Source organism: Rhea pennata, chromosome 1, assembly GCF_028389875.1.
Source record: "Rhea pennata isolate bPtePen1 chromosome 1, bPtePen1.pri, whole genome shotgun sequence".
NCBI lineage: Eukaryota > Metazoa > Chordata > Aves > Rheiformes > Rheidae > Rhea > Rhea pennata.
In genome coordinates this window covers 212,016,559-212,037,410 of record NC_084663.1, presented here as the reverse complement: position 1 = coordinate 212,037,410, position 20,852 = coordinate 212,016,559, and the positions used below count along the sequence as shown (strand labels likewise).

Sequence of the window (20,852 nt, the reverse complement as noted above, 5' to 3'; positions counted from 1 at the left end):
CAAAGCTCCTAACCCATCAAAAAAGACAGTTATACATGGTTCCGACTTGAGAGTCCTCTATGGAAAGGCTTCTGACTATGAGCTCAGCTGAGGAATTATGACCCTAAGTACTCCAGAAAATGAATCTCTGAGTTTATCATCTATTTTGTATTCTCATGCCTGATTTCACAGCAATAAATCACAACAACTGACAGCGGAGAATTCACTATGCTAACATTTAATCGAGAGACCGGACTGTTCAGGACTCAGAATCTGCTGCGGTCTTGAGAACGCTGACGAAGAACATTGTTTGCTACATAAGTGTTGCTTGGCCTTAATGTGAAACATTTTAGTTAGCTTTCTTGGACTCTGAAGAGCTGGGCAACGAGGCAAATCAGGGACATCAGCACATCAGCTGAGCTCCCTGACACTGGCATGCTTCTAAGCAGCTCGTGCCTGAGGTCAGCCTGCAGACCACTGCAGATAGCAGTGCCCAGAGGTGGTGCCCATGGGATGTTTGCAGTGTCCTCTCATGGTCAGATGCAGAAGGGTCTGAGAAGGCAGCAGAGATTCGAGTGCTGAATTATCTTACCTATGTGAACACGGAGCTTGCATGTTTTCGATGCCAACCTATTCACTGCTATGTAGGGGAAAGCTGAAAGGAAGTGGTTAATAATCAGGTGGAATTAAACAGGGTTCAAAACTAAGTGTTGAGAACCACCCAATGGCTTAGCGTTACCATTTCTGAAAGGCAGCACTCACAGCAGACATTGAATGACCTAAGAACTCATATCCCAGGGTATGTATTAGGGTATCCTGCTTTAAACACATGATTTTGAAAGGACTACCTCTCCTGAGAACCAGACATGTGCTTAAATGAATGGCTGAAAGGCAGTCACAGATGTGAAGTGCAGAAGATTTCTTTGCCAGTTCCCATTTCTTGATGATAATTGCAGAGATAGAAAGAATGTCTCAATATTAAAACCAATCTATATTCTACTTGAATTTTTATATTGAAGATCATTCTACTGGCCCTCCCTGTACTATAAATTTTTTTCCAGTTCTTTAGAGGGCTGTAACAGTCATCTGTTATCAGACACTGTAAATATAGTTCTAGTTTCCCTCTCTATTGGCTCTGTCAAATCTCCGTGTAACATGGAAGAACATCTGCTGCTGCTGTTTACTGCATACTTCTGGTATATGACATTCACTTCAACTAGAAGAGATCTACTAAATGAGTGGCATTCACTCCTTGAAATGAAAGAAGACAAGAAAGATGCAACTGCTCATGTGCATTGAGAGAGTAGTGTCCTTTCTTACTAGCTGGCAGGGCCTTGCAGATGAGCAAACAAACCCTTAAATTATTAGAAACAAATCAGAGGCATATTGCACAGGGAGTGACAATTCCTGCCAGAGATATGGTGTGACTATAGGGTCTAAAGGCAGCCTACCTATGCACTAATTTTGAGAACTGCCCACTGTTTTATAAAATCCGTGGGTGTCTATGACACCACCCCTGGGTATACATATGATGGAAGATAAAGAAACTTCTCTGTAATGAGCTGATTCATAAAAGCAGCAAATGTCAGAAAAATGATGGAATAAAACGGAAGAAATTTTACTGGTCTACCAGGATTAGCACAACCAAAAGAAGGTTTTATGGTTCAAAGTAAGAGAGGCCATATACAGAAAATATAGGTTCACCAGTGCAGAAGAATGTCTCCACCCCTTTAATTTCTTGAGCTGTGCATGTCTTACTGTCAGAAGGACAGTCAACAGAATTACATCAACCACGATATCCATCAAATATCTACTTCACATACACTAGCACTTGGGAGACTGGTAACGACAGTTTCTGCATACTCTTGCTGCTAGTTCTTATTAGGCAATTTGCCATTCCACATCTTACAATGGCCAGGTGCCTCGGGCTTTAGTCCTTACTGAAGAAAAAAATAAAATTCACTTACCCGCCTTCGAAGGGATTGTCTCCTGGGATGATGTGGGTGCTGTCCTTGCCGATGAGGAACTTGATCCGATCATAGAATGAATGCAAGCTTTGCTGGGAGATGGGGGCTTGTGTCTCCTGGATGATATCCAGAGGGTCTGGGGAGCCTAGGCACAGCGTGTTGACGTGGCACAATGGCTGCAAGCAGCAGTCTGGGTCCATGCAATCCACCAGGCCATCTACGGACGGGTAAAGAAGATTTTAGAGCAATGGTAACATGGAGTGTTGCAGACTTTGGGGCAAGAGCTCCTTCTAATGCACATAACAGAGAAGCGCCAATTTACACTTGTATATTCTCCTGCATATTCACTTGCATGTTCTCTAAAGCCCCAGTAACATCAAATGTACACTAATATGTGTATATATATATACATACATATATACGAAAATACATATATACACGAGATCAGAAACTTAAAAAAACATGTTTGAGGTTCATTCTGGGATATGTCATTCCACATCTCAGCCACTCAGCTATCTTAAGAGCCCCCCAAAGTTTTTTTTTCTGTCCTTAAAACACTAACTTTGGTACTTGGATCTGTTCTCTGCAGAAATCACAGGCACACTACATCCTACCAGTTACCAGGATCTCTTTCAGCATGACTAAGCAGTGAAAAAAAAAGCCATGAAATTCAACCTGTTTTGGTCTGTGTCAATTATTTTCTGTGCAGACACACAATAACAGAGGGCCTCAAACTCCCGGGTTACAAATTTTGTACTTCCAACACCACTGAAGTAATAATAAAAACAATAATAGCAGTGGACGCTCACTTGAGGACAGCTTACCAAATACACTCTAGTAAAATGAAGGTTTGCATATCTATCAAGTCATCAAATGCATAAACAGTACTGCTTCCCCACTCATTCCTCCTCCCGACACCCCGCTCATTTTAAGATGCCACTGCTCGTTGCCAACAGCGTGGTAAAAAGTAATGACAAGAAAGGAAATACAAAATAAGCTCAGAAGAGGTTTGATGAAGCATCACATTTAGAAATAAAACTTGTAAGCATGAAGTTGAGATGGATCTTTACATCAGATAGGGAGACTGGATGTTTTGGGATTTGGGTAACGGGATATGGAGCTCTTCACTTCCAAGTCATCCATTCAAACAAGACAGTTTGGTAGGGAATGAAAATTGTTACCATGTGAAAGGAGTGGTTGGTCGCAGTCTAGTTGCCGGGAGCTCTATATACTAGAGGAACCACCTCTGTAGCTAACATCCTATTGGCAATTTCAGCATGGAAGCAAGAAATGAATGCGAAGAGTAAAACTGTTCTGAGATAGGTCTCTCCTAGAGTTCACTGAGACTTGGACTTGTCAGGATCATTTATTTTCAATTTCGAAGAAAACAGAGAAATAAAACAAGCCAGTCTGGTCTTATTACCAACGATGATCTCCAGTCTCATCCCAATCATGCTAGTACAAACTAGAAGTCCTTTTGCTAATGCCTTTGGCATTACTTTGAATTTACTGTAATATAAATAGGATCTGAATCTAAACTGTTATTATTGCTGTAATACGTATGATGGCTTACCTGTTGAGTTATACCGGTTCGGTCCTGGGAGATTTTAGTGCCATAAAACATGTGGTTACCCTTACAAGGAAAACTGAACAAAAAAGCCTGTCTGATGTTCCCAGGGCTTCCTACCTATGCGTGCGTGAGAGTGCAATGAACTACCTGCTCCATGTACACACACACACACACGCACAATGAGTCATTTTCACGAGTGCCTTGGCCACTAATGATAATGGGAGAAGCGTTAGACTAGCAAAAATGCTTCTGAAAAACCCATCCATTAGCCTTACCTTTGTCTGCACTGATATCGCTCCAACTTTATAACACCTTGCAAAATTGCCACGCAAAATTATCAGCGCGGGCACAAAATCCACCCATCTGCCTTTTCTCTTGATGACTAATGATAATGAAAAAGGACTAATTATATTTTATTTGCCCATTAAAAAAAATGACTTGCTGCAGATGATTAGGCCAGTAGGATTCTGGAAGGTCAAAATTCAGATCGAATTTGAGATATAGTTCACAAAATAAAGACCTGCATGGATATAGTATGCCTATATACAATTACCTTTTAGGAAAAAAAAAAGAAAAAAAAAAAAAGAAAAAAGAAAAAAGACATGAAACTACAGGCCAGCCCTGTTACTATACAATTTCAAGGAAGATAATATGTTGTCATTTTCTCTCACACATTAATAATGTTTTCTAAGGCTGCAGACACTATAGTGAGAGGACAGCAAACCACCTGTATCATATCTCTTCATTACCCTGTCTTTATTTCAGACATCAGAAATGTGTTTTGGGACCTGAAGCTGCAAGACAGCAAGGATTTTTTTTTTTTTTTCAGAGAAGATTGGATGAATGGTTGAAGAAGAGATGCACAAGATAATGTTTTGCACAGGTGGTAATGCCAAGGCCTCCTTTGCAGATTAACGTTTCAGTTAATGCTTTTAGGCCTGTGTGGACTAAGTATGTGGAGGGTAACTATAGCAAGCAGGTTTTTCATTCACATGCTAAAGCCTTTAAGGTCCTCAGGAGCTGAAGTGGGGTTTAGTTACTCAAATTATCAGTTACCCTCTGATATTAATATCAGTTATCAATATCAATCAATATCTGATATTAATATCAATATCAAATTATCAGTTAATATCAGTTATCCTCTGATATTAACAGCAATTTCAAGTTGAAGTATTTCTTTAGCTTGGAAAATTTAAAGGCTATTTTTGTCCAAGATGTGGAGAACACCAAGAGTTAAGCTACAAACCAGATCATAACTAGTGATGTGCCCCCCTGAACACCATTTTCATGTGCTTGTGACTGCATGCTCCATAAGTAACCCAAGCGGTGCCTTCCAGTGAACTGTAAGGAGCTATAATGAAATCGTACACAGCTATGACTTCTCAGGGCCTGAGACCTCTTATTGGCTCCGTCAGAAAAGTGAAGATAAAGTGACATTTGTAAGGAGCTGCCTACCCATGAAGAGCAAGGCATTCAGAGAGCTCCACAGACTAATAAAATTAGAGCAAACTAAAAACTCTAAATATTTATGGTCTGAATAAGACAAAAACAAATGTGGGAAGGCAATATCAAAAGCAAAGGCAAACATATCAAGGTAGGATCTCACAAAGCAGTATGAATTCAAAATACAAATACCTTTGAAATTCATAAAGCGTAAAGGAGAATTCACCTTAGAACTCACAGCAAAATTTTCAGAGACATAAAATGTCGAGATGAACATAGGATCACTGACTTTTGCAGCCCAAGGTTTGCTACAGCAAAGTCAGTCACCCAAGATCTATATGTGGATTCCTAATTCAGGTAGCTCCAGGACAACAAATATGCAGCGCAACAATTTCTCAGTTATGACCACGTTTATACAGCTACGGACTTTAAAAAGCGGGGCCCAGTTATGCTACATAAGCCATAATATGACGATGGCCCCTTGAAATCAGAGAACAAATGTGTTGTTGAATTCTTTCCCTACAAGGCTGAAAGTACTGCTTGGAGTGAATTACAGTAATTCACATGTTTTAAGGTCAAAGAGGCTACTATGATTAGCTAGTCTGAGCTCTTATATACACAGGCTTTTTTTTTTTTTTTTTTTTTTTTTTTTTTCCAGAATTGGATTAAAGCTTGTCTTTTAGAAAGATATCTCGTATTTCAAAGGCAGCTGATTACAGTGAGTCTACCACTTCCTCCGGTAAGCTATTCAAATGCTTAATTACTGCTAGGAAACTGCATCTTACTTCAAGGTTGAATTTTGTCTCAGTCTTACATCCAGTCACTGGAACTTGTTTTGCCTTTACCTGCAAGGTTACCAATACCTCTCCTCCGTACACGGCAGTCAAGGCATTCTCAACCTTTTCTTTGAACAGCTGAGGACATTAAACTTCCCGTGGTAAGGTTTGTTTTCCAGCCCTCACATCCTTTGTTATATACAGGCATCAAGGCTGGACATGGAACTGTAGCAGGAATACTGGGTACAGAAGCAAGACCACTTCCTTACTTCTGTTTTTTTTTTTTTCTATATACTTCCAAGGATCACAGTAGCCTTTTAGCAACGGTATTGCGCTGAGAACTCATGTTGAGACAATTATCTCCAATGACCTCTAAATCCTGTTCTGAGTCATTGCTTTTTAACAGTCTCCCAACCCATAAGTACAACATGCTTTCTTCATTCCCAGGGGTATTATCTTTCAGTTGGCTGCATTAAGACACATTTTGCTTGATTGTGACCGTGTAGCCACATGAGGCAGATCACTCTGCATCAAAATGATCTGTGTATGCTCTTTCCTACCATACCAAGCTTTGGGTCACCTGAAGATTTTACCAGCAAACTTTTAAATTATCCTTGAAGACAATGATAAAAATATTAAGTAGTGCTGGATCCAACATCTGATTACAAGGAACTGCTCTAGAAACAGCCTCCATCATAGATGCCTTTCAATTAACCAATTAATTTTGAGATCTGTCACTAAACCAGATTTTAAGCTCTCACTTGTGTTCCTTAGTATTTCCATGCAGCACATGTGTTTATATATTTGAGATATTTTCAGCATCCTATCTAAATGCATCCTTAACAACTAGGTTGGCAGTCCTGCCAAAAATAAAACTCTTTTTCTGGACACACATTGTGTAAAACCATGAAATACCTTTTGCAGTCTCAGAGTTACCTTGGGGTGAATCAAGTCACTGTCTGTGGGAGCCACTGGCACTGCATTGCCACATCTGCTAAATAACTCAACCTATGGGCTGCATTTTAACTTAGAATCATGGACCCACAGAATAGCTTAGGCTGGACAGGACCTCTGGGTGTCACCTTGGGAGTTCTTCCCACGTGACTCCAAATAAATCCCTTCAGAGAATGACTGATGTGAAGGAGAACACCACTGTTAAAAAATCAACCAGACTCAGCAGAAAAATGTTATTTTTCTGCTGCTTAGGATAAAGCAGCTCCAATTTATTCAGCTAACATCATTCTTTGACTTTCAACCCAGAAGAGTCCCCTGTGATCAGATAATCTGCCCTCTTTGTACATCACTATGTAGAGAATTTTACTTTGGGATTACTACATCTAGCTCATATTTTGTGGGTGGAGTTGGAATGCTATTTTTAGAAAGATTCTCTATCTCATTTTAAAGATCACACATTATTGCCTTTTTATTCTGTTCTCACAAAACATCTGCTCTAGTCCCAAAGGACTTCAAAGTGCTAGTGCAACCCAGTCAAATAACCACAATTCTCATTAGAGATCCGTATCTATAATGTATTTTCAGCTTGTTCTCAGTGAAAAAATTGCTTCAAGGAAAAGACTGAACTCTGAAGCTATCTGTGTCTTCCTGGAGTAGGACCTTGGTCTAACAAGGATGATGCTTGTTTGACATGGGCTATAAAATAAGGGAAATGGAAGGCTTCTCTCAGGTTTTTTACTGGTGTTACATCCAGCTATTTCATTCCGCGTGTCCTCAAACACATTTTATCATCTTCCTCTCACTGTTTTTTTGCCTTGTATCCTTAAGAAATACGGAACCGGTATTGAAGGGGATATATTCTGACTGCCTACCACTGGTGCGTAACTTAGACCTACTTCTCTCTGAATACAGAGAAGGACTAGGCCTAGTCTTGCCTTGACCCAAAATTACTTGGTTTTCCAACACTGCTCCTTACTGCTTTCTGAAACTCATGTCCTTTACAACATATCAATACTAGCATGCAAAAAAGTGGGGACACCCAAAACAACCAGACAGTTTTGATAATCTAGATCTACTTGGGTCAGTGTGGAGGACTCAGAGCTCTGCCTGTCTCACTTTCCTCATAGGGGCTTCAGAATGGCTGGAGGATCACTCTGTCCTGCTTCCTGATATACACCACAGAAGTAGTTGCAGGATCCAAGCCAAAAGTAATTTCCTTTTGGGAAGAACAACAAATAAAGTGAACCTGTTCCAGGTGTGTTACGACAATCAGAAGGTTTGCATGAATAAGCACCCTGTCTTCCACGTGGTTGGCTAAATGGGACATGTTCCTTCCTTCCAAGCACTCTGAAGGTAGCTGTTAACTAAAGGCAGCTAACTAACTCAAGAGAGGTTCTGTGACTGTCCTTGCCTGTAAGCCCCCATGTCCAAACTCTCTAGCTTCCCCGAGAGCCTTCTTTGCTAGGAATGGGTTAAGACTCTAAAGCACAAAGCCAGGTATCAACTGCTGGGAAAACCTGTGCCTGTCGGGTAACCACTGCTTATTAGGGGAGGCAGACCTTTCAACTTACCTTTAAATCATGATGAAATGAGTGTGACACATTTCCTCCCGCCTTCCTGGCCCAGCACAAAAACTAGTCATGTTGGTCATGTTCACAACCACTACTGTCTTGCAGGAGAATTCACCTCCTGCAGCAAGGTGGACCAACCCTGCATTCCTCGGGTTGCCGCGTTTGCTGGCTACAAAGCACTCACAAGTACCGCAGGAATCTCATGCCTCTTTCAAGCCTCACACAATCTTGTTTCCAGGTCTCTAACCCACCATGCAGCTCCAACAAAGTGTCAAGGATCAGAGTTTCATACAGGAGCAACGGCCTGCTTTTGAGAGACTGCATCTGCAGTAAACAAGACCAGCTGAGAGCTAATAAAATTTCAAATTAGCTGCGACTTTTCATGGCCCTGCGATTGTGTTGCCTGATTTAATGGGCAGCGTCTTAGCTCGCTGGGACTGAATAACGGAGCATTTCTACAGAGTTACGGATGCTGCAACAAAAAAATCCGTCATGCCAACATCAACAGCAGAATGCAAATACCCTTCAGCCAGAGGTGTTACTATGTGTTCAAGCAGAATCTGACAGGTGCTGCATGTCAAGCGTCGGGATGGAACAGGCAGGCCACCGGCAGGGACGGATTTTGTACGCAGAGAGCACCCTGTGGACCATGACACCTCTTGCCGCTCGTCAGGAGCCATGAGCACGCAGGCAGACAGAAGGAGGCGAGCTGGCGGAGCCTTATTACGGCAAGCCCAGGAGAGTGTACGTGACAAACTCAAGGGCTGCTCCTGCTGAGGATGATGTGACTTTTTGCCACGGACTGCAGTGGGAAAAGCCTCGGTGAGAAACTGCTCTTTTAAACTGCTAAGCAAAAGCAAAACTGAAAAAAAAACAATAAACCCACCTTGTCTTTCAGGAGTATTTTTGTTCGCAGTGAAGGAGTAAAATACACAAAATCACAGATCTCACTCTACCCACTACTTGTCCTTCACTCTCCTTCCTGCAGTATTCACCATACTATCATCTTCTGTGGGGACACCATTTGACTTATCCTGTGATGGCTTTGATGTTTTACTGGGAGAGTTTGGATAGGTAATGCTTAAACTCTGGATGATCAGAGGAAAGATAACATAGTTTATTCTTCTTACTCTTACGCAAATCAGATGCAACTCTTACAGCTCTCATCTAAACTCTGGCAACACAGAGGTCAAAGAAATGGCTCAAGTATTCCTGGAGCAAGCCCATGTCACTGTTCATGTTGGTGCTTATGCCAACAAAGGTCTACAGGAATAGCGATGTCCTGTCCTGAGACGAGGACTCACACTTAAATCATGTCAATTTGATTTGGAGAATAAGTTTCATTCTGGTACTTTGCGGGTAACTGTTTTACCTATTCAAAATCTCATTGTAGTTTCCAGCTCCACTGTAGGAAATCAAAGGGAAATGAAATACAAATTTGAAGAACAACAGCAATGAGACTACTGACACCCCTGTAATCATGTTAGCTATTAATATTCACTTCGGTTTTTTAATATCCCAGCTGCTCTGTTTTGATTTTGCCTTAGTAAGGTTCTCACTAGTTGAATCCTGGTTAAATTAGATTGCTGGTTCACTAGGAAAGGAATAGTCCTCACATCTTTCTCTGAGTGCTCAGCATATATTTGCAGGTTCAAAATAATATGGGCATATATAGTAAAAATCACGTATTTGTATTACAGCACTCCTTGAACTCCTAGTGCAAAAGCAGAGTCTTGCAGTGCTAGGTACTACACAAATATACCGCAAAAAGTCCATCCTATTCTAGAATACCACGCTTGTTTAACAAAAGACCTGAACACACACAAAAAAGGAGGAAAGATGGAGGCCTGTAGCTAGCAGCAGCCCCCAGGGCTCAGTACTGGGTCCAGCATTGTTCAACTTATCCATCAGTGACCTGGACGAAGGGACAGCATGCCTCCTCAGCACGTTTGCTGATGATATCAAACTGGAAGGAGTGGCTGATACACCAGAGGACTGTGCTGCTATTCAGAGGGACCTGGACAGGCTGGGAGCTGGGTGGAGAGGAACCTCCTGAGGTTCAACAAGGGCAAGTGGAGGGTCTTTCACCTAGGGAGGAATAATCCCATGCACCAGTCCAAGCTGGGGGCTGACTTGCTGGAAAGCAGCTCTGCGGAGAAGGACCTGGGAGTGCTGGTGGATGACAAGCTGACTATGAGCCAGCAATATGCCCTTGTGGCCAAGAAGGCCAATGGTCTCCTGGGCTGCATTAGAAAGAGCACTGCATTTTGAGGCAGATCGAGGGAGGGACTGGAGCATCTCTTATATGAGAAAAGGCTGAGGGAGCTGGGACTGTTCAGCCTGGAGAAGAGAAGACAGAGATGGGATCTCATCAACATGTAGAAGTATCTAAAGGAAGGGTGTAAAGAAGATGAGGCCAGACTCTTCTCAGTAGTGTCCAGTGATAGGACAAGAGGCAATGGACACAAAATGTAACAAGTTCCATTTGAACGTAAGGAAAAACTTCTTTCCTGTGAGAGTGACAGAGCACTGGTTGCTTAGAGAGGTTGTGGATTCTCCTTCCTTGGAGATATTCAAAAGCTGTCTGGTCACATGTTCTAGGTGACCCTGCTTGAGCAGGGAGGTTGAACTAGATTATCTGTGATTCTGTGACTGGAGTGGAAGGAATAAATGTCAGAAACATAAGATAATCACCACTAGCTGGCCAGGAAACAGAGCTATGATAATGTTTTTAGTCTACAAGTTCAGAACATCCTCCAGCCTATCACTGGGCTGTTGCTGCATCTGTCTTCATGAGACTTTTTCTTAGGCAGGTTTTTAACACAGGGACTAATGCATTACACCAGCAAAGCCACAAAAGCAAAACAAACAGACAAACGAAAAACAGGCAACCTACTTTGAGAGCAAAATTCATGAAGCTGAGCAAGGTGTACGAAGGCTCTTCACAGCAGAGGAGAGACTGGATTTTAGATGGTGCAGTAAAAGTAGGTTGCTTAACCTAACCTGTGGTCAGGTGATAGCATGCCTTAAAATTGTCTGCATCAAAAGCCAAAGCACATTTCATAAGTGATTAGAAGTGATTTCTCTGAGAAAATGGGACTCAAGAGCTTAGGAAGTTTCTGTGGGAACAATAGGTTCACATCCTCTGCAGCTCAGATATCCTTGTCACTAAGGTTTCCCCATTTCCCCGTCAAGAGCTGCAAGCATTAAGCTATTGCTGAAAAGTTCAACCTAACATACTCTGTTCACTGAATCCAAGGCAATTCAAGCAATGTTCTGAACATATCATGGAAACTGGCCTCAGGTAACTCAGACATGGGCATGCAAGAGCAAAGTGGCTGTGCATGCTGTGCACCCAAGACAATACATGACTGAGCACACTCGGGACAAAACTCCATGTTTCTACGGGACCTTTCTGCTGTAAAGGTGAGGCAGTAGTTTGCCTCAGGTGCTAAAGGAGTCCTGGTAGAGCTTTCCCGAGGTGCTCCTTTGAACATAGGTGCCTAAACTCTGTTGAAGCATCTCTTCAGGAGAGCAGAAATGCTCTGTGAAATGCGTATTCAACCCTGTCTTTTCTGAAGACGATTCATGTCACCTTTTCTGTTACATTTTATACCCCAGCAATGCCTCCTTCCCATCAATAATTTTTGCCACTTCAGCAGACTATGGTATATTTCTTCTGACGTATTTTTGTGGTTTCTTTCCAAATCTATTAATCCAAGGAATTTCGTTAACGGCTAGTCAAAAATACCAAGGACTCTCCCAGGCTGTCAGGCCAATCTTTTCAGGTAGAATAGGCTTTTTCATCATTTTAGCAGTGCTTTTGTGGTTCCTCCAAGATGACCCTGTTGTTTGACTGGGTCTATCTGTGATGGTTAATGCTAATTTATGAACGTTGTTTTCCCAGGTGCATTCGGATCTCAACACTTCCCTTTGTAAATGCAGCTAGCACATTAATGTATCATTTTTTATGGTTTCAAGGAAGCAGACAGCTCCCCTGCCATGCCCAGGAGACAATCTTCTTGTGCTATAAAAGCCTGGCATGGTGTATATGGTTCATAACAGTGTGCAGAAAGGAAAAAAAAAATGAAAGTACCCCATTACCTTGTCTGCAACTCAGGTATTCGTAAAGACAAAGTTCAGGGGTTCACTTGGTTTCTTTACAATTCCCTTTACAATCCCATCACTACCTTCAGGTGTTACTCTATCTGCTGCCAAAGAGCACTGCAGCCTCCTGCCAACTCTCTAACACATTTTTTGGCATGTGGTAGACACATGGTGGACCCAGGGGCATTAAGAAGGTCAGGGTGCAGTGCCAAACTTCCTTTGCTGAAGAATTTGAAATATTGCAGTCCCAAAGCATTATGCAAGTCTCCACTTCTCTACAAGCACTACTTGATCTTTGAATAGGGTAAACAAGAGACTAAGCATTACCCTGTAGAGTGGCACCAAAGGACTATGGTGCAGAAAAGCAGATGCTGTTGATTTGTTTCAGCTGAGAATCCATTTCTGACAATTCATATGCAGCTATGTCAGAACCACATCACTGCTGAAGTGACAGCTGGTTTCTAGTGGCAGCACTAACTAATACCCGCGGCTGCAAGGAAAGGCAAAATTCCGTCATGCAGGGGCTTGGTTCTTCTGACCTTCTCATTGCTTCAGGATTTGAGGAGTATGGCAACTTTTAGTTGTTTTGGCACAGGAGGATGGAGGAATGGAAAGTAAAGAGAATGGTTCCACCTGGGAGCTCTTGGGTAACATCTGGTTGAGCGCAGAACTGGACTTGGAAGATAAAAAGAAGCCATGTGTACTTTGGCAGCCTGCATCTGTGCTCAGCTACATGCACTGCATTTAGCTGTCATGAATAAGTCATAAACTGAGGGGCAGAGGCTTAGCCACTACAGTTCTTGCAGAAGAAGAGAACTTCGGTTCTCTTTTTCTCTCTCAAAGAAAATAATTGAATAAGTAACATGTAAGAAAAAGAAGAGTTGCTATACTTCTGTATAATGGTGTGCAGTATACCTTAGGACAAGCCAGCATTATTTTAATGGGAAGATATACGTGTGTGTGTGTACATATATAATATATATATATGTATTTAAATTATCCTGCATAATCACTAACGTAAGCCTTTGGAACTATTTAAATTGGAAAGAGGCAGCAGAGAACAGCAGACAATTGAACATCAGCCTCTTATTAATACGAAAGGCCAGATAATATTAGAAACATTTATATTCCTGTCATGCTTTTCATCCCAGAAAGATTCTTGCCTTTTAAAAGTAAAGTGACTCACTTTGTTTGCAGCAGAGCTCAGCAGCTGTTGAACAACTGGAGTTGTTTAAAGCAGGAAATTAAGAATACAGCCAGTTATACTTCCTGGAGAACCAGTAAGTCTTACCTTACCTTGAAGATGTGGCTACGCTGGAAAACCCCAAAACAGTAACAAAAGCCCTCAAATGTCTAATCAACTGTGTTCTTCAGACAGAACCTTTAGACAGAAAAAGAACTATTTAGTTTAATATTTGTAATTTTCTCACGGTTTCAGGACAGAGTGTATTCAGACAGTTGAACGGTGAACTGGCCAGCTCTGCTCTGAATATGGGGTGAGTCATATGGCTAGAAGGTTTCTCTGGAAGAAAACCAGCTAATCCAGCTTTGCTCCCCGATACCCTATCTGTGGACTTGTGAGGAATGTCCTCTCCCCTTCCCCTCCCTTTTTTTTTTTCCTGTAAACTCTGTTCCTGATGGAGGAGCTTAGAAAAGAAATGGAACCTGCATTTTGCCTATTCTCAAGGCTTAGCCAAATGCCATTAACTCTACTTCTAGGACCTGTCATGGAAGCAAATTTCCTAGGTCATTTAAACCTGCCAATTTTTTACTGTTTAAGTACATGACAGGGCACTCTGCGTGGGGTGTAAGAGAACCACCCTTGGGTAGTGAGTGCTTGCAGCCATAAATTAAAGAAGTTATCTTTAAAGAGAGGCAAGAATCACTTTTCTGGGTCCCTTTTGAGGAAACATCTCTCATTTGCTGTGAAACAGGCTGTGGCCTCTTAGGTCAAATGCGCAAAATCGTAGTCTTTCACCTCGACCGTTAAAGCTGTGCCACTGCACGGTGTTCCTCGACAGAGACTGGGTGACCGCCTGCTCTCAGTTACCCATTCCGACTCCATTTAAATTGATGGGCTTTGTGTTTAGAAGTGTAAATAAAGTGGACCTGGGTGTGAAACGTGTCAGCTTTGACAAATGACACTTGTGCGTGGAGAGGACCCTGCTCTCTGAGAGACCTTATTTCTAACCTGATGAGAGATCATCTTTCAGGGAGGCACTCTGAGCGACTTCTGCTTAGCTTGTTATTGTTTATCTGGGGCTGAACAGCCTCCAGATTTAAGAGGCCAACACGCCCTGTAATTTGGTACCCATCTCCCTTGGGGTATGATTAGGCTCCCATCTGATGAAAAAGATTCTGACTTCAGCTCCTATTATACTGAGGAATTTCCGGCAGCAGCAGTTTTGATTAGCGGACGCCCGATGCCGCAGCATTGGAAATGGCCTCCGATGAGCTGAGGCAGAGCGAAACTGCGCGTAGCATGAACAGCTCCACGCTGTTTTCCTGAAAAATCATCCTGCTCTTCATGGTGTCCTTGGCTAGAGAGGGACTGTTCTGAGAAGAAAGCGACTCGAAAGGCTGAACCCACCACCCAAATGGAAGCATCGACCAGGTGATATCTGAAACAGGGCAGACAAATGATGCCATAAACCTGTCTCTCTCCACTGACGGTCCCCATGGTGAGCAGTTCAGATGTTTCACTAATCTACATGAAATGACTCCTGTTTTGACTGTCTACATTCATGCACATATGAAGGCAAGTTCAGCAAGAGCCCTGAAACACTGTGGGAGGAACAGGTCAGATAAACCAACCAGCCCAGAGCAGGCATCAGTCCTGACAGTGTGACAGGAGTCTAAAGAGGGAGAAGTCATGATGCTCATGCACACACTACCTCTCCCTTCAAAAGCCCACTCAGGCCTACATTGCCTCAGTGCTCTTGGAAGTACTACAGTTTCCCTAGCACATAATCAGCCTTGTGACAAAGTGGGTGCACTGAAAAAGAACTCATGGGGCTCAATTCAGCTGCCTAAACAGAGGTGCCTAGTGCTATCTGAGAAACCTCAGGATATCTGAGATACCCACAGGTAGCTGTCACCACATCTAAAATGGCACTGGTCAAAAGGCAACGGACATAAGTTGGAACATGGGAAATCGTGACTAGATATGAGGAAAAAAAGTACTGTGAGGGTGGTCAAATTATTTACTAGAGCAGGTTGCCCAGAGAGGTTGTGCAATCTCCATTCTTAGAGGTATTCAAGAACTGACTGGACACACTCCTAATCTGAGTAGACCTGCTTTGAACAAGGAGTTGAACTGGATGACCTCTGGAGGTCTCTTCCAACCTGAATTATTCTATGACAATCTGTGGATACCCATCAGACATCAAGCCCTAAATCTCCACTGACTATAATTGGAGCTTACTCAGATCTAGAGTGACAAGATGGCTCAAGCTTCTAGCCCGAGACCAGCATAACACCTAGGAGGCATGCCCAGAATCAGTTTTTCCTCCAAAGTCCAAGAAACCACGTTCCAATCCCTATGCTAAACAGGGAACTCTGGCTCCAAAGCAGAAGTTCCTCAACATCACTGATGACCCTTCAACTCAGAGGTTGAAATTCAGATGAAATTTCAACCCACTTCTACAACATTAATGATCTATAAAATAACAAGCCAAGAAAGTAAACTTGTACTTGTTGCACTTTCCAGCTGACAAAAGTCCTTAGCAGCAGTGCAGCAAAATCAAAAGAGTAGCATAGCGTACATGGGTCATCTGTAGACCGTAATGCACGGCGTGAACACATATATGATTTTTTCAGTTTATCAAGAGAAAAGCCAACATTCGTTTGTGGGCTTTGACACGTGAATAAGCTGTCACAAGGCAATATGTTACAATCTATCAGTTGTTTTGCGCTAGCTGTATACACTACTATTCCACAGAAGTTCACCAAATGCAAGTTAGCAGCTGATGTGCACTAACTTGTAAACATGTCAATGCCTTTCGTCTTTCCTGTCTGCATCTGCTGTCCTGCAGGCTAACAAGGCGACAAACCGCTCGTTTCAAGGTGAAGGTAACCCAGTTATAAAGTTAGCGTCTTGAACCAGGAGATACGAGGAGATGGTGTTTCACTAAGTTGTACAGAGTGTGATCATGCTATTTTTGATGTTATACAGATGTGATCTTGTACATTATGCTGGATTATTCTTTTTTTTTCCCTCTCATTTTCAAAAGATGACTTTTTTATTGTTGTTATTTGTTTGTTTCTTTTTTTCAGGGAAACTGATATCATTCTTGGCTTTATTTATCACATTTTTACACATCTGATTTGGTGAACTTTATTGCTGCCTTGTGTCAGCTGTAAATAGAAAAGACGAATACAGTGACATTCAGTTTCATGTCAGGCAAAAAGCGACCTTTGTTTTACAACATGTCTTCTTTGTATGGTTCTCCATTTTTTTCCATCTTTTCTAAGGGCATAATTTGGTCCATTTGCCACGCCAGATGTGCAGAAGTATTTTAAATATTCAGTCAGAATTCCAGTTGCTGTGAAGCAAATAATCACAGTCTTGGCTTGGCTACTTTTTTTTTTTTGACTGTGTTGTTCTTGTTAATATGGTAAAATAAAGACTTGCAAAATGTAGTCTCCACTTCACAGTCTGTGTCCTGGCCCAGACTTGTGGTTTACAAAGCCTTTTGCTGAGTGACAACAAAACAAATTATGCAGTCTCCCTTATGCCTTAAATTTTGTATTTCATCTCCTGCCCTCTAATTCAAACCTTCACACTGCACCAGGGTTTCCTTTGTAATGAGATAACTCTGAATATTAAGTTTGCATTATGCAGGGCTATTATTCACATGCCTGACATCATTATATATGCAACTGTAATCAATAAAACATGGTTAGAGAGGGATTGGATGGCATGTGGGCATGGGGATCAGCCACTGAAGCCTCTAAGTCACTTCTAAACAACCATCCCAAGTTAGTAGTGACCTACCAGAAATCCTTGATGAGCATCTCAGGCAGTGAGGCCAAAGTTTGAAGAGTCAGGGACATTTGCTGTCTGAAGTGGTCCTGCTGTGTTACTGCTGAGCCACACAGTTGGAGTGGAGTGACAGGATGAGTGCATAGGCTCTATCTGCTCTCTGGTATGTGGACTTGCTCTAAACAAACCTCACTCCTCAGCCCTGGCACCCCAGGTCCAAATCCGTTTCATTTGAATTCAAATCCACTCTGGCTGAGTCAGCCTGGCAGACTTCGCTGTCTGCTCTCCACCAGCTGTCAAAAAACCAACCTGCCCTGCAGAATCAAGCCCAGCTGACTGTTCACCGTGCAAGGTTTATAGGCTCTGCGAAGCCTGACATACCACATGTGCTCACGTCCTACCTCCGTCGTTATCTTTTCCATCGCCGCACGCCGTCTCCATGGAAGTATCGCAGCCCGCTCCTCTCCAGCCCAGCTGGCAGACGCAGTGCCAGCCGTTCATGTCCAGGGTGCATCTGCCATTGCCGTTACACAAGCCAGGGCATCCCTCTGCAAGGCAAACAGCCACACGTTCTAACGCACTGCAAAGACAGAGCAACGCAGCCTGGAAAGGGGCTGCTTAAACAGCTCTCCCCCTTTGCCTTCAATCTATTTCTCCACTCCCACTTGTTGTCTTCCCATTTGGAGCGAACTGTCCCAGTTCAGCATCAGAACGGTGGTGACCGCTCAATGGGTTACTGCTTCCAACTCTCCCTGGAGGTCCTCACTGCACGGTCTCACTAACTGGACTGAGGGAACAGTGAGCTTTGGGGAGGCAGTGCGGTTTTCCTGCTTCACTGTTTGTAAAACTCCCCCCTGCTGTTTCTGTCCCTCAAATTCCTTGCTTTGCAAGATGAGGATTTAGGGTCACCTAAATTCTATATGTTCCTAACACCCTGAGAAAAAAAGCTGGGTGTCAACAGATCTCAGTCTGGTGAACAAGCAAGGCTGACTGGAAAGGGAAGGGATGCTCTGTGGTAGAAAATGTTTGGAGAACACTTGATTTCTCTGCTTCTCAGTTTGGGTGAGATTCGTCTTGCCTGGTTACAGTCCATCTGCAACACAGATACTTCAGCTCTCTCTGTAGTCAGCAGAGAAGCAAACAGATATTCCCACGGTATAAATCCCCTCATTTATTTTAATGCTTATATTGATGAGCTGAAGCATGCTCTGAAAGTGCCTATTTCTCTCCACCGACTAGAAAAGCCGTCCAGGGTGACTAGGATGGAGGCAAACACTTCTATTATAGGTGATTAAAATAAGGAGAGACAAATCCCATGTTTCCTGTCTGCTCACTAGGGTTTGATTTTCTTATCCGATGACCCCCTGCTGAGATTTCCATCCCCCCTCCTTTTTTTTCAACAAAATAGCAGAGTAATTTCCACAGTCAGCAGCAGGGAGGGTGAAGAAGGCTGCTTCGTTTGGGATGCTTTTTACCTACAGAGCTTGAAAATCTTCACAAAAAAGCAGTCACAAATGTTAGCCATATTTTACAGATTATGAAACTGAAGCACAAGGTAGTGAAGTAATTTTCAAGGTCACTCAGCAGGATTGATTAAGCCAGAAATCCAGTTCTGACTTCTCCAGCCCTGTCTTAAGGCCCTCTTCACTTACACACGCGTTGTGAAACCGTGTGACCTGAGTTTGTGGAGACCCTGAGCTTTGCACGACAAGTTTTTTCCCGTGGAACTGCACAAAAACAGCGGAGTTATCGGGGCTTGAAGAACTACAACATGGTGGTGAAGAGTGCTGCAAGGTGAGCGTCACTGCAACGTGCCTTTGACCCACATCACTCACAAGGGGCAACCCAAGGAAGTGCTGCGACTGCAGGTACAGCACACGACACCATCACGTACCCTGCGCTGCGTAAATGTGGTTCAGAAATGCCTTTTAACTAATCAACATGCTTTGTAGCGAGCTTAACTCTTCTTCTAAGATTGTTTTCCTACAGATTAAGGGGGATGAAATGGAATAAGGAACGACAGCAGTAAGGAAAAAAAACTTTAAAAAGATCTTAAATAATTTTTACATTTACAAACACAGTTGCAGTATTTCAGTCCTTTAAAATGAGAGCTCCGTCTGCGGTGAGCATATTTTGGTACTTACATGTTATATTAGTATTTATATGCTATAGAAAGAGCTGCCAGTGCCACTTATAGGCAAGGCTACTAGAAATTCCCCATTTTAATATCCTGCCTTCCATTTCTTACAACAGTGCCAAATTTCTAACCATTTAAGTTGATTTTTTTTCCATCCTGGAGCTAACTTATTTATTTGTTTCCTTTATTTAATTTCAGAATAAGCTAACAGTGTTCAGCTGTTGTGGAGAGCGAGAGAGGAAGAAGTGTATGACTTGCTAAAACAATGTGCTGAATAATTTAGGTAGATAGGTAATCCCACACTTCAGAGCAGATACAGCCTGTTTCGATGGGACAACCCTGCTGGCAGGGATGTTTTATCTCTCCTTTATAAATCTCCCTAAATTTGCCTAGATAAATAGCCTCTGAAGAAACCTCATCTTATGTGTGGATGCATTAGAGTTTGGCTGGTGGCTCAATTCCATGATGTTGTGGCATCATCACTGAGCACACTTCAAGTTTTCACTGCTCCAGTGCATCAGTTGAGCATCATCTCCCATCCTAAAATAATCATCTGTTCTATCCTGCTGTTTCAAAGGCTGAGTGGGAAAATCCTTGCAGGGAAGTGGGAGTGATGTTGACCTGGACAGGAGTTCAGTGGGAATCAAAAAGAGCTGGATTGAGGAAGTTGATGAGAATATGGTAGGAGCATAGGAGTCAAAGAAGAAGAGCTGAGAAGACGAAGAGCCGCTATATTTTTAACCCAGAAACTGGTGTTCAATACCAGCATTCAGACTTTTGTCTTCTGCAAAGGGAAGAAAATAAAAAGGGGATTGATACTTTTACCAATGGGTTTTGGAAGCTTTTTCTGGGAGCTAAAGACAAAAGACTCCTGGGATCAGTTCCAAGCCATGCAGGAACAGGTCCAAACCCTGGAAATGATTTACGTTAGTGCTATAACGTTTCATATGATGGAAATTCAGAGGGAAAGAGGGATTCCATTTAAATTTTTTTACCTTTAAAACATATTGTTCACTTCTTAACTTTCAGAACAAGGATCTCAAAAGCAAAGTTCTAACATTATTAAGCAGAAAATATATCGTGCTGATTGATCACTAGCTGTAAAACTGAAAAAAGTAAGCGAACTTGAAATGCCTTATGTGAAGAGTCTCCACTAGGTTTAAGGAAAAATTAGTAAAACTGTACAAATAAGGAGCTCATAGAAATACTGCATATGCTCTACTCTCCCAAGCTTAGGAAGGATGGAATCTGAAGTAACAGAAACTGGCTGATATAATTAGGATGAGGAAACCTTCTGTATGTTAGGAATTGAAAAGAGCTTGATTTGCCTACTCTAGTACCAAAAAGGCTGAAAAGACCGTGAT

General features: G+C 42.4%; 1 protein-coding gene across 3 annotated transcripts in view; it reads right to left on the bottom strand.

Annotated features, from left to right (window-relative positions):
• TENM4 (teneurin transmembrane protein 4) overlaps positions 1-20,852 on the bottom strand; it is a 348,755-nt gene that overhangs the window by 101,888 nt on the left and 226,015 nt on the right. For all 3 annotated transcript variants that reach the window (XM_062567394.1, XM_062567392.1, XM_062567393.1), the window contains 2 exons: positions 17,753-17,899; positions 1,947-2,163 (listed from right to left, as the gene is read on the bottom strand). In XM_062567394.1, the coding sequence (XP_062423378.1) occupies positions 1,947-2,163; positions 17,753-17,899 (364 nt within the window). The remainder of the gene's footprint in view (positions 1-1,946; positions 2,164-17,752; positions 17,900-20,852) is intronic.